Raw genomic sequence first — 21,351 nt, 5'->3', positions numbered from 1 at the left:
CTGTGGAACCCAAGCCCTGAGTGGGAGCCTGCCCATAAGCACACCTTTCCTGATCCAAACCTCCTTCCTTGTCCCCTTTGTCCTCTGCTGTGATTCTTGGAACCACCTTCCAGATGAGCCCTGTACCCCATCCTTGAGTGCAGGGTTGGGGCAGAGAATGAGGCAAAAGCTGAGTGCTCCCAGGAGCACACCCTTGGGGTATGTGGAGGACCAAAGGGAAGAAGACTGGGCAGTGAGGCCCTTGCGGGCAGAGGCAAAACATGTCTACCACATCGAGTGGAGAGGATGGGCCATCTCTGATTATTTCAGATCTTTCTCTGACTTGGTCTTTTCTCTGCTTCCTTCCTCCTCCCATGGGCACTCTGAGACTTCCCTACCCCAGGGCTTTGCACTTGTAGTGCTCCCTCTGGGGTGCACACCAGCTCACCTCTCTTCCTGGTCACTTTTCTGCATGTGTGAACCACACGCCTATGCTAAGGCTAGTATTACCTGGTGTCACTTATGGCATCTCAAGGCTCCAGGGTTGTGCCAGAAACCCAGTTGGAACTCGTGAGGTGCTTTCCTGTTGACCTGGTGATCCTCGAGTGGCCTGGATGCTGCCTCCCTCTTGCTTGGCATTTAGTTTCTTAACTGAAGACACACTCTGTCCTGGCAGGGAGGAGGAGGCCATTCGTTCCCAGCATGGCCCGTGAGCTTGTCCCAGCCCAGGCATCAGCAGCCAGGAGCTGAGGAGGGCTACACTCAGTGCTTAGAGCTGTGGTGAACAGCCTGAGGCCCCCGGGGCCCCATCAACACTGCAACTGCTTGTCACTCTTTGATATGATCCACGGGGGGGGGGGGGGGAAGAATCGCACCCTGTGCTGCCAAGGGAGCAGCTCAGACCAGGCACACACGCCACCCAGGCAGCAACTTCTCACCGAAGCCCAGCTCCTGCAGCTCCAGACTGCTCAGGCCGGCAATGAGAGCTTCCCAGCATATGTGCGGAATATCACTTCGCACATTCATAACTTAACATTATGCAGAGGTTCATCAAATTTGATTTCCCTTCCCTCCAAGGAGAATGTTTCAGCTCTGCTGCTCTGTTCTATTTTCTCCCTCCCTACACTCCCCCCCCGCCCCCACCCCTCTCTTTGCCTACAAGCAGCTCAGAGCACATGGCTTTGTTGCATGACTTTTGCAAGGCAGCTGAGACACACAGGAGGGAAGCAGAGGGTATTACGGTCTGATCTGTCCCTTTGCTGCTGTGTGACTTGGCTGTAGGCACCAAACAACTCTGGGCTTGTGTCTTCTGCACGCGAAGAGAGTCCAGAGCCCTTGGCACCTGTAAATGTTAATGTTTTGTTTCCCTGTGCTATACTGGGCTCAGGGCCTGGCATGCGAAGGTCATGTGTGTGTGTGTGTGTGTGTGTGTGTGTGTGTGTGTGTGTGTGTGTGTGTGTGTGTGGTGTCCCTGTTGGGCCTCTCAGTGCAGCACAAGCTTGGAAACGACCTGCTTAGGATGGAGGCAGGACAGCGCTTCAGACAGATTGCTAATACTCTTGTCACAGCCCAGCCTGACCCTTACCCCCTAATCATCCGGAATGTGACTCCATTGATTGCTATGGTATCTCTAGGAGATGTGGGTAACCGTGTTGCTCCTATTCTACACTTGCCAAGTCCAGGCACGGAGAAGCGCAGTGATGTTTCCAAGGCCACACAGCTGGCGAGTGCTATCCCAGGCCACATGGTTACCATGGCATTTTTTTCTTGGGCCCAATGATTAATGTGTGGCAGGTACAGAGTAGCCTGGGCACAGAAGGGTAGTGGTGGTGTCTCCAGGTGGGGGAACCACTGTGTGAGAGGCAGGGTGGGAAGTGGGAACATCTGGAATGACAGTCACATCAGGGTGCTGCCTCCTGCTGCCTCCATGGCCAACATTAGGAGAGGAGTCCCTGTCACTATCTATCCTCCTGAGGTCTGGGATAAGCTGCTGCCCTGAGGATCTGTTGGGAAGGTGTCCCTTTCCTAGCTTGTCCCCACTGCCACCCAAGTCCTTTTTGAATTTTCTCTGCAAGAGTCCTTCAAAGGTATGAGGGGCTGGAAGGCAGATTGAATGGTGGTGGGTCGGGGGATATTTAAAACACGGTGGCACATGCAATATATACTGGTGTGTGCGCACATGTGTTTTCACATATCATTCTCATGGGAAGGAGCAGGTGACACCTGACCTGGTCACTGGCAGCTGGGAGTGATGTGTCCCAAGTTTGTGTAGCCTCTGCAATTCACCGGCCTCACTGTCATGCTGCCAGCTGTCCCCAGGGAGGGAGTCTTAACTGGCCTCCTGGGGATCGGGTGGGAGCTGCTGGAGGTAGGCAAATATTTACAGATCGGGAGGTTCTCTTGAATGCTTAAATGCCCAGATCAGTTTAACAGCAAGCGGGAGAAAATAAGACCTGTTGGGTGGGACCCTGGAGAGAACTCAGCCTTGTTGAAAGCACTGGGCCTCCCTGCCACTCGAGGTAGTGTCCTGCCACCTGCTCCCCACCCGACTAAGCGGTCCCGATGACTCACCGCCACGGCACACGTCTCTTCTTCATTTGCTCACTGTGTGCAGCTGATTGCTCTGCCCACGGTAGGTGTGAGCGTCAGCCTTTCCCTCTGAAGGGAGCCTGTCCCAGGCCCTGGAGCCGCAGGGCTCTCTCTGCCATGCAAGTATTGTTAATTAGAAGCAGGTCAGCTGGGCTCTCCCACAGCCGACACTCTTCTAGCTCTGTGCCTGCACTGAGCCGAGTCCCTTGTGGAATCAGACTTTGAATTGAGTCTGCAAGCTGGGCCCAGTGGCACAGATTGAAAGCTCAGGTACTCCTGAGGGTGAGAATGGCAAGTTCAAAGCCATTCTCTGGGCTACAGAGGAAATTCAAGGGCAACTTAGTGAGACTCTCTGTCTTTTAAAAAGAATAAATACATTTTTAAAAGAGTGAGCTGGGTGTGATGGCAGATACCTTAGTCCCAGCACTTGAGAGACAGAAACAGGCGGATATCTGTGAGTTTGAGGCCAGCCTGGTCTACATAGTGAGACCCTGTCTCAAAAATGAATAAATGAATGAACGAATGACCTAAGTTTAATCATTAGTACTGATACACACATGTAAACACACACACTCATATTAAAATAAGTAGAATGAGCCTGGGGGCCTTGAGTACCCCCAAGTTGCTTCACCTCTGGTGAGTTCTGCTGCCTGGCTGGAAAGTGTGTCCTACCTGCCAGCTTGGTCACTAAGTGGCAGAAACTGCACGTTTAGCCGCCTCTCTTGCTCCCTGTTAGCCTCTGGAGACCTCCCTCTGTGCAACAGGACTGGTACTCCCTCCTGAGGAAGAGGCATGTGGCATGAGGAAGAGGCTGGTGCTTCCTATCCATGCAGCCATCCTAGCAGACGAGCAGAGACTCTGAAGAGAGAGACAGTCTGTCTCCCTCAGACTCTCACTAAGATAGTGGCCCCCAGGACCCAGGTTTCCTGGGACTCTCATGCTGGAGTCTGTTGTAGCCAGGGAGCAGCTTGTCGCCTAGGGAGAGATTTCACAGGGCACCGAAGGCTTATCAAGCATGTGTCAAGCTTGTAGAACAGACCAGAGTCCGGATGATAGCGGGTCAGTGATGGACAGACAGACCACACCTTGACCGTAAGCCATGCTTATGTTTCATCCCCTATTTAAACCAAACCTCAAACCAAAGTCAGGCTTTTTTCCCCCCTGTTAGTTCCTCTTCTCAATGTGGCCACACCGAATATGGCTTCTTTCTCTTTGTGTCACACGGAGTAGAAACCTTTGCAAAAGCCCCTCCCTGGAAGCCAGCTCTCACTGAGTTTTCCCAGATGGTCACAAAGCAAGCTGCCCTGCGTAGCAGGGACCTGCATGGACATTGTCATCCCTGTGTGGGGAAGGGTACCTCTGCCTGCCCTGTGACCAAGCATGCCAGCAGTCGCAGACGGTGAGCTGAGCCCGCCCCCAGTGCTACAAGCCGCTCTTCTGCCTGCTACAGGGATGCATGGACGGCTTCTCTCCCATCCCCACTTCCCACTCATGACACTACCCACAGCAATCTGTCTCCCAGGCCCTCTTAGATCCACTAGGGCATGCTCAGCAGCCAGGGCAGCATTCTCCAGCGTGACCGCCCAGCCCTGGCATCCGAGATCTGCTACCCTGGTTCTGTGGCCCCCTACTTCAGTCAACCCCACTCAACAGTCCCCTGTTACTCTTCCTAATTTTTTCTAAGGAGTTATTCCTACACTTTCCATTTGCAAGGTGTTCGTAGGTCTTTTTTCTTTTTTTGAAACACAGCAGTGCGAGAACTGACACAAAACTGACCATCCACAAAAATCAGATCAGAGCACTGTGGGAACTGCCTTCTTTCTTGTTTTCAACTGCCCTTCCCCTCCTTTGGGCCAGTGAGCCCTCCTCTTCTTTGCTCAGTGACCTCATGGCTGAGGACACCGACATCTTAGGAGCCCACTCCTTGCTGCCACTGTACTCACTCCTTCAGCTTCTAGAAGTTACCGCCCATCAACTTGGCCAAACTCACTCACCATGCTCGCCCTTCAAACCCGGCCATCTCATCAAGGCTGGGAGCATGGCAGGAGCGCGGGGCACACATAGTGCTAGGGTAGGAGCTGAGGACCACATCCTGATCCATAGGCAGCAGACAGAAGCACTGGGCCTAGTGTCAGCCTTTTGAAACCTCCAATCTCACCCCCCCCCCCCAGTGACACACTCCCTCCAACAAGGCCACACCTCCTAATCTTTTCGATCCTTCTCAAACAGTTCCATTTCCCGGTGGCTAAAGTGCCACCGCATCCCTTACCTATGTGTCACTTCTGCACATTCAGGGACCCACAGACGCCAGCAAATCATAAGTTTTAAATACTCTCCCACTCCACAGGCAACAGCATTTCACTACGCAGCCTTGGCTAGCCTGGATCTCTCTATATAGACCAGGCTAGCCTGGACACACCGAGATCCACCTGCCTCTACCTCATGAGTGTTGGTATTAAAGATCTGGAGCAAATTTTAAATAGCTTTTCTTTATTTCTTGTTTCTTGTTGTTCTACATGTTTTTATTTTAGCTAGGCACAAAACTATAATCCCAGCACTTTGCAGGTGGAGGCAGGAGGATTGTAAGTTCAACATTAGTCTGGGCTACCTAGTGAGACTGTGTCTCAAAATAAACATTTTTAATAAACATTTTTTAATGTTTTATTACCAGATCTTATTGGTAATCTCTCTGTGTGCCTGATTTATGAATTAACTTTTTCATAGATCAAGGGAAAACAGTGTATTGTATAGGATTTGGCACAGCCCTGAGCTTTAGGGCCCACTGGGGTCTCAGGGCACCTGTCGTAGACAGGTGGGAACAGCTGTAGTTCACTCCTCTCACCTTCACCCTTGGCCACTCAGACAAGGTTGAGTCACCTCACACTCACCTGGGTGAATCCAGCAACATCCCACCTGTTTGTAGCCATTATCGACTCCAGAATCCATGCTCGCAGTAGCCACTGCTCTGCAACACTCTGACATGATGACAGTAATGGACCCACCTTTCTACCCAGAGCACTAGTGCCCCACTAGTCCATGGTCCCCGGGACATCGTGGGAACATCCCAGCCTCCCAGTGTGTCCTGCCCAGTAAGCACTGTGTGAGCACTGTGTGAACACTGCATGAGCACTGTGTGAATACTGTGTGAGCACTGTGTGAGTACTGCATGAACACTGTGTGAGTACTATGTGAACACTGTGTAAACACTTCTTGAACACTATGTGAACACTTCTTGAACACTGCATGAATACTGTGTAAACACTTTGTGAGCGCTGTGTGAACACTGTGTGAGCTATATGAGCACTGTGTGAACACTGTGTGAACACTGCCTGAACACTGTGTGAGTGCTGCGTGAACACTATGTGACCACTGTGTGACCTATGTGAGCACTGTGTGAACAGTGTGTGAGCATTATGTGAGCACTGTGTGAACCCTGCGTGAATAGTGTATGAACCCTGCGGGAACACTGCGTGAGTACTGTGAGCACTGTGTGAGCACTGCGTGAGCACTGTGTGAGCATTGTGTGAGTACTGTGTGAGCACTGTGTGAACCCTGTGTAAATATTGTGTGAACCCTGCGTGAACACTATGTGAACACTGTGTGAACACTGTGTGAACACTGTGTGAACTCTGTGGGGAGTGGCTTTTCCCCATTGTACTACAAGTAATTCTATCATGCAAAAGAAAGGGAGGAGAGTAGAAAATAAAATCTTTAAAAATCCATCTATTTCCCCCTCTCTTGGAACTGCCCTTTCAGTGCGATGTTATGGAATTTTCACTTACTATCTACAGGCCATTTATTTCTTTTATTTTTTTTAATTCTATCCCCCATTCCTTTCTAAATTGGTCATTTAAAATCAATGCGTTTTTCGTCCTCTGAGGCCATCTCTCGGGTCTGTAACATCGGCATGTCGGGAGTGTTGGCTCTAACTTCCCATCTGTCTCTGAGGAGGCTTGGATGGGACTTCTCAGTAGCTCCTTGCAGGGCCCTGCTCTGGGCTGGGCTCTTTTGAAATTGTTATTCCTGGAAGGAGCATGGCGCTTTTATAGACAGTACCCAGAAGACTGCAACCCCCTCGCAGTGCACCAAGGATGACGTCATTGACACGGCTGACCCATACCAGCACTGTAAGGGAAGACAGCAGAGAGCAGGCTTTAGGGGGGAGGGGGAGGGGCAACTGGAGGAAGACGGGGAGGGATACCTGGAAGCAACACCTAGAAGCTACTTCCTGAGCTCCTTGGACCAAGTAGCTGGGGAGAAAGAGTTGGAGGGAGGGTTCTGTGCCATGACATCCCCCCTGCAGGTCCTACGCTATGGGAGATCCAGGCTTATCAGATGTTCGGAGACTCAACTGGGATCTGCAACCCACAGTATGAGCCTCTGGGGAGCCTCTGGTAAAAGCATAACCTAACCCTACACCCAAGACCAACCTCGCAGAATGTGCATAGCAGCACCTTTGGGAGACATCTGTGCCTGTTAAGTTTGGGAGACACTGAACTGTGAAACAGCAGGTAGTTACCCTCAGGGTTCCAAGAGGCAATGTGGCCAGCAAGGGTCAGCCCATGAGCAGGAGCTACTCAAAGTGTTAGCCAGTGCTGTTTGCAAGCATCTTCAGAACAGAAATGGTGGCCCCTGTGGGCCGTTCCAGTTGACTTTGCTGGGAAATTCAAGCCCACCTGGTGTGCATGTGCAGGGCTGGGTGAGTCTGTAAAAGTTAGCTTGTGGCATACTGAAAACGGAAAAGAAGAAAGCTTTTCTCACAGATGGGCTAGGAAGCACAGAGTCGCATGGTGGTGGCTGGAAACAGCCGGCCTGGGGTCAGGGGAGGGAGGCTGGCTTTGGGAATGGCTCTAATGGGACATTGTACAATAGAGGACATGTAAGGAGTGAGGCAAAGCTGAGGATGGGTCCCTGCACCTTGCTGTAGCCCCTCTAGCCACATGAGGAGACTTGGCCCACAGAGTTCCACTGTACATCCAGGCCCTTCTTCCTCCCAGAGAGCCAGGTGTGGGTGTTCGGGACACCTCTGTACTCCCACCCTCCCCTGTGGCTCTTCTGCTTTCTGCACTCTGCTCCCAGCTTTGGCCATGGCTGCCCTTGGGCCCAGGTAGAACAATTCAGTGGCTTCTGGGGCAGGAGGCTGTCCTGCAGCCGCCTGTGGGTCCACTGACCCTGGCTGGACCAGAGCACTGACAATTCAAAGCCTTTCCCCTGCTTCCTTCAAAACATAGCTGTTGGGTCAGGCAGGGCAGAGCAGACCTGTCATCCCAGCACTTAGGAGGCCCGAGGCAGGAGGACCTCAAGTTCAGTGCCAGGTTATATAATGAAACCTTGTTTGGAAAAAAAAATCTTGAGGCAAATGTCAGCAAGAGCAGTATCTGGGACAAAAGAAGTGCACGCAGGGTGATGTGGCAAAGACGCGCCTCTCTGTAACTGGAGCTTCATGGTGACACTGTGTGTGTTGCCAATGGTGAGAAGAGTGACTAATAATGGCAGCCAGCGATGATGGAAGTTTTGTTCACATCGGTCCACAGTGCTGGCCACAGCCTTAAGCAACAGGTAGTACATGCTCGCTCACCGGATAAAGAAACTGAGGACAAGGGGCACGTACAGACCTAAGCAGCCAGTACAAGGCAGAGCCACAACTCCGGAGAACCTGAGGCCCAGGAGGGGGCACTTGTCACATCCCACGTGCCTGGTCCTACCTGCCACCCACCAGAGTGCAGGTTCCACCAAGCCCCTGACGGCCCTTGCGGGCACTTCCTGGGTCTTTTGTTATGGCTCGTGTCATCCTTCAAAAGGACAACGTAAAAACAATGCGTTTCCCAGGAAATTTCTGCTCAAACCAGAGATGGGTCACTTCGTGACATTTGCAGCTGTTTTCAAATAAGAGCTTGGAAAAAAAAAAAACAAAAAACCAAAAAAACAAATAAGAGCTTGATGTCCCTGGGGGGATGTTGTGTCCAGGAGCCACCAGGGTTGGAAGCTACTGTGTGGGGACCGGTGGAGGCTTGGAGGATAAGAGGACACTTGAGCCAAAGCCTAGCTTGCGGGGTCTCAGCACCACTCTTTTCTACTTTGCTTTTCTTTTTCCTTCTCTTAACCTTTGTTGAGACAGGGTCTTGCTTTCAAACTCATCATGCCCTTGTCTCAGCCTCCTGTGCTGCCATTCTAAAAAGAGCTGGCTTCTGTGCAGAGTCAGTTCTGGAGGAGTCTCCAGTGAGGCCCCGTATCTACGGGCTCCGCAGGGACTGTGGCGGAGCTTGCCCTTAAAGGGAAGCGTTGAGCTTAAGGTGGGTCTGGGTGAGGGCTGACTGCCCTTCTGCAGCCTTCTGGGCCCAACTGTCTGCTTCTAGCAGGAAAACACAGGGTCCAAGCGAGGCCTTGGACATCTGGAGTCCTGGGACACTGGGGATGGGGTGTACTGTGGAGTTCAGTTCAGCAGTGACCAGGCAGTGTGACTCTGTAGCTCCCAGCTCCCCTTCGCCTCATTTTCCTAGGTGTTTGGTGGATACAGTTTGGTAGTCATTGCTGTCTTAGTAATAGCAGCTGCCACACTGTGGTTTCTGCCGTGCCAGTAATGACAACCACCAATGAGCCTCTACAGCTGTTTCAAGAATTAAAACCTAGGACCTGACACAATATGGGAAGGAAGGCCCACACAGGGTTTTAAACTCCTAATGGGTGACTTCTAGCAATAGCTAAGTTGAGACTCATTGGGCTCAGGTAGAGGGGGATATAACTAACCTACCGACAGAGGTTTATTTGATTTATGTATGTGTATCGCATGGTCCCCTTTATCCCCGTCTCCCTGCCTCCTTTGATCCCTTATCCCCTTCCACTTCTCCCCTCCATGTGGTGTGTGTGTGTGTGTGTGTGTGTGTGTGTGTGTGTGTGTGTGTCTGTGTGTAAGCCCTGGCCATGAAGATGCTCACTGATTGCTTTGGGACTGAATGCCTCAGTTTCTTAGCTGTAAGCGGGGTGGGGAGGGGTGGGGGGATTGGTACCCATCTCTCAGGCCTGGGTAAAGGTAGAAAACTGTGTTGAAGTTGGGCCTCTGCCCTCTCGTTCCAGCCTTGGGGGTTTCTTTTGTTTCTTTCCAGGATTGAGAAGGGGGATGTGAGTGAAGAGGAAGACTTCCGCCTCGCCTGCCGCCACGAGAGATACCCCACCCGTAAGTGCACCTGCCCAGCATTCTCCCCCAAGCACACACCACGGGGCACACCACAGACAAGAAGCTGAGTCTAGCAGCTCCGGGATTGGCCCGATTTAGCCAATCGCCTTTGAGATTAGGCCTGGGTGGGATCTGCGAGGCAGGGACAGGAACACAGGACAGAGTGATTAGCTTGGGGCCTCTGCATTCCCTGCATCTGCCTCAGTCTTATAGACATACTAGGAAGGATGCCAGGCCGCTGGGGAGAACAATTGTCAGCCCCAGCCATCACAGGGAAAAGAAGGAGCTGCCGAAGAGGTCAGGTGAGGCAGTTAGGTCTCAGTGAGCTTCTTTGTCCTGCCTGCTCCATTCCCCACATGGGTGCTTTTCAGGTCTTGCGACCCTGCTGAGCCCCAGCTCCCACAGGCTGGAAGTTCATCAGATGAAGTAGAGTAACTTGCCCAAGGTCGCACAGCCTTGCTGGTCGGCACATACCCCTTAGACCCTTGAGCCGCTCTGGAGGCTCCCATCTGTACCTGAGTCGCTATGCTTGGAGGCCAGGAGTGCTGAGTGTGGAGTCCCTTGTCCCCAGTGCTCTCCTTCAGATCATCTGTCTCTGTGCATCTATGTGCCTGCTTGTCTGTCTGTCTGGATAGCCATCCATCTTGATATCTGTCTCTCCACCTAGTAACTGTCATCTATCTGTCTTCTCGTGGAGCCACTGTCTGCCTCATCTGTTGTGGGTCTCTGTCGACCTTTCTATCTTTGTCCCTGGCCTCTCTCTCCATGTACATGCCTCTGCAATGAGGTCATGGTCAGAGGTAGAGAACTGTGCTGGCTGCAGGTGGGCCAGCTTGGAAAAGCCGCTTATTCCTAGAGAATGTGGTGGTAGCCTGAGTGTGGCCCATGGAAGCATAGATTTGACAGCCTTTTTTGATGGCATTGTCAGAGTGGTTCAGACTGGGCTCCTCTGGGATTAGACCCTGACACTTCCCTCCCTCCCTCCCTCCTCCCCCCACCTGTCTGTCTGTCTGTCTGCCTCTCTCTCTCTCTCTCACACACACACACACACACATACACACACATGCACTTTCTCACATTCTCACACATACACACCCACTCTCACATGTACACACATACACTCTCTCATATACACACATCCACACGCACAATGACAGTAACAGGCTGCATCCACAGAACTCTGTTTTGCCTAGGGGATCCAGACATGACAAGTTAGAATGGGGATGGGACTCAAGAGCTGAGTGATCAGTTCCAGCAGGGAACATCAGGCCACTGACACAGGCCTGGTACTTGCCCCAGCTGTGACAGGAGCTCTCCAGGTCACTATAGGGGGCTGCCAGAGTGTGGAGCCATGAAGTAGCTAGTTGGCTTTCAGCAGGTGTGCCCCATGATCACACTTGCTAGAGCAAGAGCAGGAGGGAGGAGCCTTGAGGCTGCACAGAACTTCCGGAGGAGCCTTCAAAGGCATGGAAGAGTTTGGCAACTGTGGCTTTGCAGGTGTTGAGTGTGGGGACTGTGAGGGCATCTCTGAGGTAGAAGGCAGGTGGAAAGAGATCACAGGCTGATAGGAGGGATCTGAACGGGACGGCTGGTGTGGAGAAGGGCGGGTGCAGGGAGCTATACCCAAGGGCTCCAAGGAGTGAGTGGAGAAGGCTTCCTCCATCCTGGCTTTATAGGGGAAATGAGTCTCAGTCCCCAAGAAGCTCTGTCCAGCGTCCTCCATCAGGGCAGTCAGTAGTAGAGATGGCTGCACTGCTGGGGTTTCTAGGGACCCCTAGAAGTACCGAGGATGGATACCCATGTCAAAGGAAGGAAGAAGTTTCTCTAAAGAAGCTGTTTCTATGGTGCATGAAAGGCGTTTACCCAGTCATTAGTTTACTGTCTTATTTACTCACTCTCCCACTCATCCCCCACTCATAGGCTTCTCTTGGCCCCAGAAACAGGGAGACAAGCAAAGCCAACTGTGGGACCTTGGCAAGTGTTCATGCCTTGGGACATGGGACAGGACAGCAAGTGGAGTCCCTGTTAGTGATACTAGGGTGTGGTACTTTATCTAGGGCACAGCACAGGGGCTAGAAAGAATGAGCTCACTCCCTCACTGAGTCAACTCAAGCCCCGTGGCAGACAAGACAAAGAATCCTGGGAGGCCAAGACCAACTCTGGCCAGGCATGGTGGCACATTCATGTCATCCCAGTATTCACGGGCCAAGGCAGGAAGATCATAAGTTCAAGGCTAGCCTGGACTCCATGGTGAGACCTTGTCTGAGCAAATCAAAAGACTGGGCTTATCCCATATCATATAGTCAAGCAGTAGTGGGGGAATGCAGTTCAGTAGTAGGGAGGAACTGTGTAGACCCATCTCTCCAGGCTGGGTCCTGAGGATGGGGACCCAGCAAGAGTAAAACACTCACAGCCTAAGGAGGCAGCCGGTCCCCAGAACCCGGCCTCTTAGCAGCTGTGGGGTTGCTGCCCAGAAAATATTTTGGAACCGCCTGGGCGAGTTTTGCAATATTTCCTCATGAAGCAGCTGCTCAGATCCTGCCAGGGACAGCTTGCAGGCAGGAGGCATGGGGGAGGAGGGTGTCAGAGAGCCACATTATTAAACACTTGCTGTGTGCGCTCTGCAAAGCTCCTGCCTGCTAGCTCTCTGATTGCTGATCCAGATGCAAGAAGGAAGAATTACCAGGCAACTTTGCTGAGCAGCGACCTCACTTTATCCAGTCTGCAGTGAAAGCCAGCCTGGCACATAGACATCCCTACCCACTGTGGATTCCAGCTGGTGCCCCAGGGTCCCCAGCCTCACCATTTTCCTCTCTCCATTCCCTCTTGCCCCTTCAGGCAGCAACTACACTACGGTTAAGCTCCTTCACTTCCTGGGACCTTTGCACTTGCTGGATGCTTTGTGTGGCTCACTTTGTCTCCTGATCTGCAGACGAGTTTCCCACATGCTCTCCCATACCACATTCCTTTCTTTCCAGCATTTGTCCCTCCCTGACTTGATTTCCATTTCTCTGATATACACCTTGCTCATCTTGTCCATGTCTCTAGCCCAAGCTGATGCTCAGTTGTTGCCTCTGCACTTCCGAGCATCTCCCACCCCTGCCTCACAGAGCAGCCACTCTGACACGAAGAGTTATATAAACTTTCTTTCACTTCTTACTACTGCCAAAGTTGCTATTTCTCCCTTGGTCCTTCTGTGATTTGATTCTGCCACAGTTTTTTGCTTGGAGGAGAGGTTGCCTTTGAAATCTGCCTTTGGGGCTTTGCAGTGCCACCAGCTAGCTCAGGAGCACATTGGCTGTGACATTTGATGGAAGCGATGCTGCCATCCGATCTCGGTATCTGTGTCGTCTTCTGGGGTGACTGGGGTTTGCAGCTCATGGCTCCTGTCAAGTCTGATACCTGAGACAAGCTTTTGACTTGCCAGGTGTGTCTGTAAGGCAGGGCTCTACAAGAGTCTGGACATCTCAGGGCACAGAGGCTGCTTGTAGGGGTTCTGTCTAGATAGGCTTTGTCCACAGCTGCCCCTCAAACAGCACAGTGAACTTTAAGGAAGACTTTCTGTGGGTCCAGAGCAAGTTGGCATTTTGATTAGATCAAGATCAAATTCAATAGAGCACTGCGAGAGCTGCTTCTGTTATTAAAATGGAAGCAGACCAGACCATATTTTCAAAATAAATATCAAGGCCAATTTGCTGGGCCCAGATAGGCGTGCAGCTTGAGGACATCTGAGACCCTGCCATCTGGAGGTCGGGGGTCCCAGCTGGAGTTAGCGCTGCTGTCATGCTGGGGTGGAGAGCTGGATGGTGAACACACTGGCCTCAGGATGGGACCCTGCATTTAGTTTGAGGCAGAATTTCACTATCTAGCCCAAGCTAGCCTCAGACTTGTAATCTCCCTGCCTCTACAACCTGGGCTTGGGTGACAGATGTGTGGCTCTGCTCCCAGGGGGCTTCTGTGTTTCAAACAGGTTACCCTGGGGCCCACTGGCCACAGACCCAGTTCAGAGCAGTTCCTGCCTACAGCAGTCTGCTCTGGTGACAGGCTGGGCTACTCAGCAACTTGAAGGTGCACATTGCTGCTTCTAGGGCCCATCTATTTCACCCATCTTTTTGAGACATAAGCCTGACCTCTCAACTCTGGAGCCAGGCCCCTCCCTGCCTGGGGTTCTGCTGGCACAGGATTTCCCAGCAGCCTCTTCTCACAGCTCCTGCCTGCTGCTCACTCCCTCTTGCCAACTCCCTTGCTAACTTGCTCATTTCTACTTTCTTCCTACCAGAGTGTTGCTATCACCGGTACAGGAACCTGCTGCCGTACCCACAGTGGTAGTACAGCATATCCACAGACTAAGTCCCACTGTGATTCTGATAGTGTCTTAGCCTATTTGGGCCCTATGAGGTCAGTGGCATTCTGTCTTTCAGTAAAGGAACTTGGCTCTGGGACTGTCCCTTGGCCCAACTCTAAACTCTATCCATGCAAATGCTTTTCTGTTTGTCTGATTTTTTGGTCCAAGGCAGTAGTATTCTGGTCATGCCTGTTGCTAAGAAACACTTTGGGATGCTCATTAAAATACAGGTTATTACAGAGCAAGGTAGGCCAGGTCTGTAAACCAAGCACAGCTGAGGCAGGATTGTAAGTTTGAGGCCAGCCTGGGTGGCATAATGAGACCCTGTCTCAAAACTCAAGCAAACAGAAGAAGCTTTGGTTTCACAGAGAATCCAGTTCCTTGGCTTGAAATGTGTGGGATCCACACTTGTAAAGTATGATGATGTGCCTTATGACAGACTCCTAAGGCCTTCAGGACAGGAGGAGAGGCCCTCGGTACCTGTGCAGCCATGCATTCCCTCTGCAGCTGTGTGTTGCTTGCCTTCCTCCAGTGACAAGATTGCTGGGCATTCACACCTCCTAAAAGCTTCCCAGGGCTGCCAGGAATCTATTTTACACCTGTTCCTTCCGCCTGAAATGACCTATCCCTGCCCTCTAACAGGGCAGCAAGCAGATTGCAGTAGAATCTGGAGCTATTGCGATGGCTGGCTGCAGTGTCTGGGGATGGCCACTGCCACCTGGTGTCCCTGCACTAAGAGCTGTGCATGCCTCCATATGTGACCATCCAGTGCTGTGAGGGTGTGTCAGGTATCCACTTCTGTGACAAAACACCTTACAGAAACAGCCTAAAGGAGGAAGGAAGGTTGCTTTGAGCTTGCAGTTTTAGAGGAGCCAACCTTTTTTTTTTTTTTTTTTTTCTTGTCCCCATTACTGGGAGTCTGGGTGAGACAGACTGGAGTGGTGGACTGGCATGGTGGGGCAGCATTCTTCCTTTTGGTGGCCAGAAAGCACAAATAGTATGGGGCTAGGCCAACGTACCCTTGGCTGGCTCGCTCCAGTGACTCATTTCTTTCAAGCAGGCTCTACTTACCCAGGTTTACCCCTCCCAATAGTCTATGCCGATTTTCAATTCATCTGTGAACTAACTAGATCCACTAGTTCAGATACCTGATGATCTAATGGTCCTGGAAACACCCTCACAGACACCCTGATCTCCTAGGTATCTCTCAGTCTAGTGCATTGGCAATCAAAAAGTCATGGTGCTTGTGAGTCCAGGGTTTAGGGTGAGAGCACTCAGGTTCAAATCCCAGTGCTGACATCTTGGGCAAATTACTTCTCCCAGGAAGCCTTGGTCCCTCAGCTATTGGATGGGTACAGCAGCAGCCATCATATACCTTATGGAGTTCATAGCACAAGAGCTGGTTCCAGGTGACAGGGACAGCTGTGGTAGGGCTGCTGTCATCTCTCACAGCTGTGCCTATCTCTGTCCCCTCCCTGTGAGCATATAGAAGGCAGGCAGTGGTCCCCACATGTGTAACTTAGCAGTCATTATGGTTGGGTACATTCTTAATAAAAAAAAAATCTGAGGGATTGGTGGTTCTGGGGAAGACACCCATGTAGACTCAGCCTGATCTCAGGTATGAGGAGGAGACCAGGGTCAGTGATGGTTCAGAGGCACAGGGTCCCAGGCAGAGCAGGACAAACACACCTTCCACAGACTGCATGCTCTCCCTTGCACATGGGTCCAATTAAGCCTGTTCTTTGTCCTGGCTCACATCACTCATTCACTCCACAAACAGGTACCACCTGCATGGGCCAGTGGCTGGGAGGCCGCTGTGGTACCAGCAGAGGCGGCCTTTTTCCTCCTATGGCATGCAGCCTAAAAGCAGAGTCAAGGGGGAAATGGAGACTGATATTGCCAGTGCCATAGTGCATCTGACTCCCCATCATGGTATGTGGAGAGTTAGGGGCCACACTGATGTCGGGTCACTTGGAGCACGACAGTGTCTCTAGCTGTTGGGTCCCCAAAGCCAGGTGCCTCAACACTAATCTCAATTCCTTTCTCCATCACCCCCTGCATATTCTATCTGTGTCTGTCTGTCTTTCTCTCTATTTTCCCTTCTTTGTCTTTCCTTTAGCCCGGGATGTAGCCCGGGATGTAGCCCGGGATGGCCTCAAACTCTCTGAGCAGCCAAGGATGACGTTGGACTTTTGATTCTCCTGTTTCTTACCCCCAGAGAGATGGAATTACAGATGTGTGTGGCCATATCCAGTTGACAAGGTTTTGCAGTTTGAACTCAGCAAGCTGAGTTATGTCCTCATCCCTGCTGGGGGCTGAGGTTGCTTTGAGATACCAGGGACTAAAGCGGGACCTTGAGTCCGAGAGGGTGGGTTTTAGAACCATGAACAGTGTGGGTGGTGCCTAATCTAGCCAACGCCTCCTACCCTGCCTGCCTGCTGACACACACACACACACACACACACACACACACACAGAGGGGGGGGGGGAGGCTGCCTCCAAAGGCCCCAGGTCCTCTATTAATTTAGGCAACTATGAGGTCCACTAACTGACCACCTGCTCACTTCTGGGGCCTCTGACCCTCATTCTACCAGTTACAAAGTGATTTTGGGTCAGTTCCCTTCTGAGTGCTTCAGTTTCCCCATGTCATGGCAGCATCGACATTCTTGATCGTGAATGGCCTCTCACCCTGGTGAACCCATTCTGTCGTAGCAGATGTAGGCTAATCCCTTGAGCAGGGCTTTGGGCAGGCCACTGAACCTTTGTGCCCCTGGGAAAGATCAAAAGAGAGTGAGACACAGAGGGACTGGGCCCTTAGGCTGGAGAAGCTCCTATTTGATATCAATTTAAAAGAAAGGGTCTGGGTGTGATAAAGCAGGCCTGTAACTCAACACTCAGGAGGCTGAGGCAGGAGGATCATAGGGTTGAAGCTAGCCTCTCAACACAGTGAGACCCTGTCTAAAAAACAGATTAACAATAACAAAGAAAACAAATTAATAAAAAAAAAAAAAAAGTCATCTTTCTAGAGCCTTGTACACTTCAAAGATTCTGCTAAACTTAAGGTGTATGTGTGTGTGTGTGTGGGGGGGGGTAGTGTCTAAGGGGAAATTAAAACTCCATGCTACCAACCCTCCCAGTGGGGCTTGAGCCAATTTCTTTCCAACTCTGAACGTATGTTTACCCATCTGTGAAGAGAGGCGTCAAGCCCAGTCCTACTGAATACGTGTACTTTGTCATTTCTACACCGTCAGAGAGCAGGTGCTGAAGGACGTCAGTGCGGGGGGTGGAGGGGGGGCAGCTAGGCCTTCTGACTCCCCTGTGTCTTACTTCTCTCTGCTCTGGCTCAAAGAGGTAAAGCTGCCTGTCAAAAGCCACCCAGCTTCTAAGCATGCATAGGGCTGAGAGGGTGGCTCAGCTGGCAGAGCACTTGCCACATGAACATAAGACCTAAGATCGATACCCAGCAACCTGGTTTTTAAAAATAAGCCAGGTATGGGGTGTGCTTGTGAGCTCAGTACTGGGCAAGGGCCTAGAGGAGAAGCTCTGGACTCACTGGCTGCCAGACTAGAAGGGGCGAGCCCTAAGCTCCATGAGAGGCAATTCCAAAAAGTAATACAGAGAGCAAGTGAGAAAAGATACTTGACACCAAACTCTGGCATCCATACACCTGAACGTGGACGCATGTGTATCCACACATGAACATACACACACGAACACGAACACATACACACATACAGACACACACATACACACTCATGCACACACATGCACTCACACATGCAGTGCACCCACACAAAACACACACACACTATACACCCACACACATGCATATGCGCATACTCACATTCTATTCCTTGCATCTGGCAGAACATGGATTTGAACCTCTGATTATCAGATCTAAGTAGTTCTGCCCCCTTAGCCTGCATCAGAGGAGGAGGAGCTGGACAGAGGGCTGCTGTACCATATACAGATTGGATAGAGTGGTGGGAGGAGAGCACCCCAAACTCAGCAGCCCTCACCCCTTCTTCTCAGATTCATTTCTTAAGAAAATATCAGCTTAGGACTTGCTTGAACCAGGCAATGGCCAGTGGGCTATGGGTTCCCGTCTGGGTGTGTAGATGGCCCCACCCCAGGTAAGTTGCCCTGGAGGGCAGGGGTGGGGGTGGGAGGAGGACCATGGAGAGGCCTTCACCCAGGGCCCTTCAGTGGTTCCCAGGAGAGAGAGAGTACAGGAAAGATGGGAGTGGGAAGTAGGGGTAGGGTAGTGTGTCCAGTGATACACCAGAGGGCATTTCCAGCTGGAGGACAGGGTGCAGGAAGCCACAGGACAGAGTCTACAAAGACAGGCTGGAAAACAGCCAGGCAGCACAGGTGGCCTCTGGTGGGTCAAGTCAGGCTTTGTGGCTGAAAATGTTTTAATCACTTTAATTGTCATCATTTCAAGCTGGACAGTTTTGTTTTGAAATCCAAAATCTCCGTGTCTCTGAACCTTCTGGAAGGTCTGAACCGAGATCCCCTGTGGTAAATGTTGGCTGGAGTGGAACAGGCTAGTTATGTCCCCATTACCCACTTGTGACATGTTCTTTGGTCTAGAAGTGGTGCTGAGCTGGGGATTCCTAAGTCCCAGCACAAGGCCTCTCTGGCTGATGACGGCTTCAAAGTGAAGGGAGAGGGAAGAGGAGAGAAGGGAGGTGGGTGGAGGGCCTGGCGGGGCTGACTGGGCATAATGCCAATGGCTCTGGGCCCTGAGCGCCTTCTGGGAGGTGAGAGAATGAGGGGAGCCCCAGTCCATGGTGGGGTGGCCGCACAGAGCCTGGGGTCGTAAAGCCTCATTTTATCTCTAGGAGTGAGGTAGACTCTGCCAGATCTTTTTAAAATCCACATAACCACTCTCTTCATTCCCCTTTGCAGTTCTGTCTGCTCACTCTTGTGAGAGCAGCAACAGCCATTTAAAAATGCTCATTTAGAAAAACAGTCAAACCTTTCTATGCACCAAATATTCGCTTCTCATTAAAAAGGGGCAGGGGCGGGGGACCCAAACACCTTTATTTCAGCAACAAGCTCATCCAAAGACTACAACTGTTTTGGTAGCTGGGGCCCAAACAAATGTTCCTCCCCCAAGGCCAAATGATTCCAGAATGTTTGCAAAAATGCTTTTCACTCCTTTAAAAATATACCAAAATGTACAAAGCACTAACATTAAAGAATATTAAAAACAGAAGGGGAGAAAAGCCAAAAGAACAAAATGACCGACATCTTATGCTCCTGCTAACTTCTACAGCCAGTGAGCCGTGGGCACGGAGGGGTAGTGAGCTCTCTGTCCTGAGAGGTATGCAAGCATCAGTGGTGCTGCTCAGAATCACATCTTGATGGGTTCTCTCTGGGAGCCATCTATCTGACCTGAAGGATTTCTGCATGCACTGGAGCTTCGAGTAGAAAGTACAATTTCTGATGGAGAAGATTGCAATCATGAAGTGTTGACCTGTCTAGCTCCATATGGGTGCCACGTTGGAATGTCAGGGCAGGTATCCCCTGGGGGGCAGTTTAACCTTAGCCTAGAGGGATCCACTGGACAGCAGATGCTGGGACAGTCAAAGGTGGTCCCTAACAAGTGACAGGGATGGCTTGGGGATATCAGAGAGACTTTGAAGAGACACGCGAGGGAAGTTAAGGTTGATCTGATAGTTAAGAGGGTACAGGAGGGAGAGCGTGGGCTTTGTGTTCTTGCTTGCCTGGTCTCAAAGAGCAGGGCAGTGGCCAGTGTTGGGTGGAGACAGTGCCTTCTGAGAAGGCCAACTTGGGCTCATCAACACATCAACACAACTATTTGGGTCACCCACTTCTAATGCCTTCTGACCCATGTTCCTTCTGAGGTGCCACCAGGACCATGAGGAGCCTGGTTATGAAGTCTGATAGAAAGGTTTAGAGATGGTATAGCAAGGGGCTTAGATGGTAAATGGGGCTGTGGGGGGTGGGAGGGAGATTTAGTTAATCTGCTGGGAGGACGGTTGAAGGAAGGTTGAGCAAAGTGACTAGATGTGACTAGGGTGGGTGACTATGGATGAGTGGTCAATCTGATATGTGCTGTTGAGCCTATGGGCGGACATACACATGGGTGGGCGGGCAGACTGTTGATGAGTGTGCTGTCGAATGCAAAGGCTGGAGTCCCAGTGTCTAGGTGTGCAAAGAGGGCTGATGGGTCTGCAGTGGAGTGGAAGGGGATAATGATCGTCAGGAGGCTGGTAGGTGGGAGGGGCATGTGTGCGCGTGAGTTGTGGATGAGCAGGCTGGTGGGACAGGGCTGGGTTGATTGGTGGCTGGCAGCGAGCACTGGCTGGGGCCCCATGTGCGGTAAGACAGTGGATGGTGGTGGGCAGTGCAGTGTGGTGGGTTGACAGGAGCAGAAGGAAGCATGCCAGGGCTGGGCCAGAGGCCAAGGTGGTATGGATGGAAGGCCTCTGTCATCAGCATCTGCTTTGTCTCTTTCAGGGCACCAGCCACACATGGGAGACTCCTGGCCAAGGAGCTCAGCTCATGAGGCAGCAGAGCTAAACCGTCAGTGTTGGGTCTTGGGGCACTGGGTGTGATGTGACCCAAGCCAGCCCCTGTCTTCCTGCCATCACTGGCACGCCCCTCCCACAGGACATGGAAGCCTGGTCTCTGTGCTGTGGACTCAGCTCTCCTGTCAAGGAGACATCAGGCCTAGACTGCCACTGCTGCCTGGGTCTTGAGGCCCCAGAGGTGGGTCAGAAGGGCCTGAGGGACTATCCAGGCATCACAGAGACTTGGAGACAGCAGTCATCACCACACTTAGAGCCACGCCCAGCTGAGAAGCCAGGAAGAACGTGGGCATCGACCACTGAATGCTGGACACCCACAGCCAGCCACAAAACCAAGCAGATGCCCAGAGGGGCAGGGTCCTGTGGGGACATGGAATGGGGGCTTATTGAAGGAGAGGCAGTAGCTGCCTTTACAGAGGCTACACAGCAGGCACACAGCAGGGGCTCAATAAATGCTTCTTGAATCTGTTCTCTTGCTATGTATGGGCTGCCTTCCCCATCATCACCCTGCCCTGGAGGTGTGAGCCTAGGCACTGAGGTCAGGGCCAAACGTTTTGGATGAGCTAGAGTCCAGCCCAGCCTGGGGAAGGTCAAGATGGAGATAGGTGGGCAGAGCAGCCTGGGTCCTGAGCATAGCATCAGGGGCAGGTCAGGAACTAGGAGAAGCATGTGTGTCCAGGAACTTCAGCAATGAGACACCACCC

General features: G+C 51.8%; 1 protein-coding gene across 1 annotated transcript in view; it reads left to right on the top strand.

Annotated features, from left to right (window-relative positions):
- Gsg1l (GSG1 like) overlaps positions 1-21,351 on the top strand; it is a 193,994-nt gene extending 172,643 nt beyond the window's left edge. The window contains exons 6-7 of the mRNA XM_051145202.1: positions 9,672-9,742; positions 20,577-21,351. Coding sequence (XP_051001159.1) covers positions 9,672-9,742; positions 20,577-20,674 — 169 coding nt within the window. The 3' untranslated portion in view covers positions 20,675-21,351. The remainder of the gene's footprint in view (positions 1-9,671; positions 9,743-20,576) is intronic.

The sequence above is a fragment of the Acomys russatus genome, chromosome 5 (assembly GCF_903995435.1).
Source record: "Acomys russatus chromosome 5, mAcoRus1.1, whole genome shotgun sequence".
Lineage (NCBI taxonomy): Eukaryota > Metazoa > Chordata > Mammalia > Rodentia > Muridae > Acomys > Acomys russatus.
Note: the sequence above shows the minus strand (reverse complement) of the source record. Positions and strands in the feature narration are given on the sequence as shown.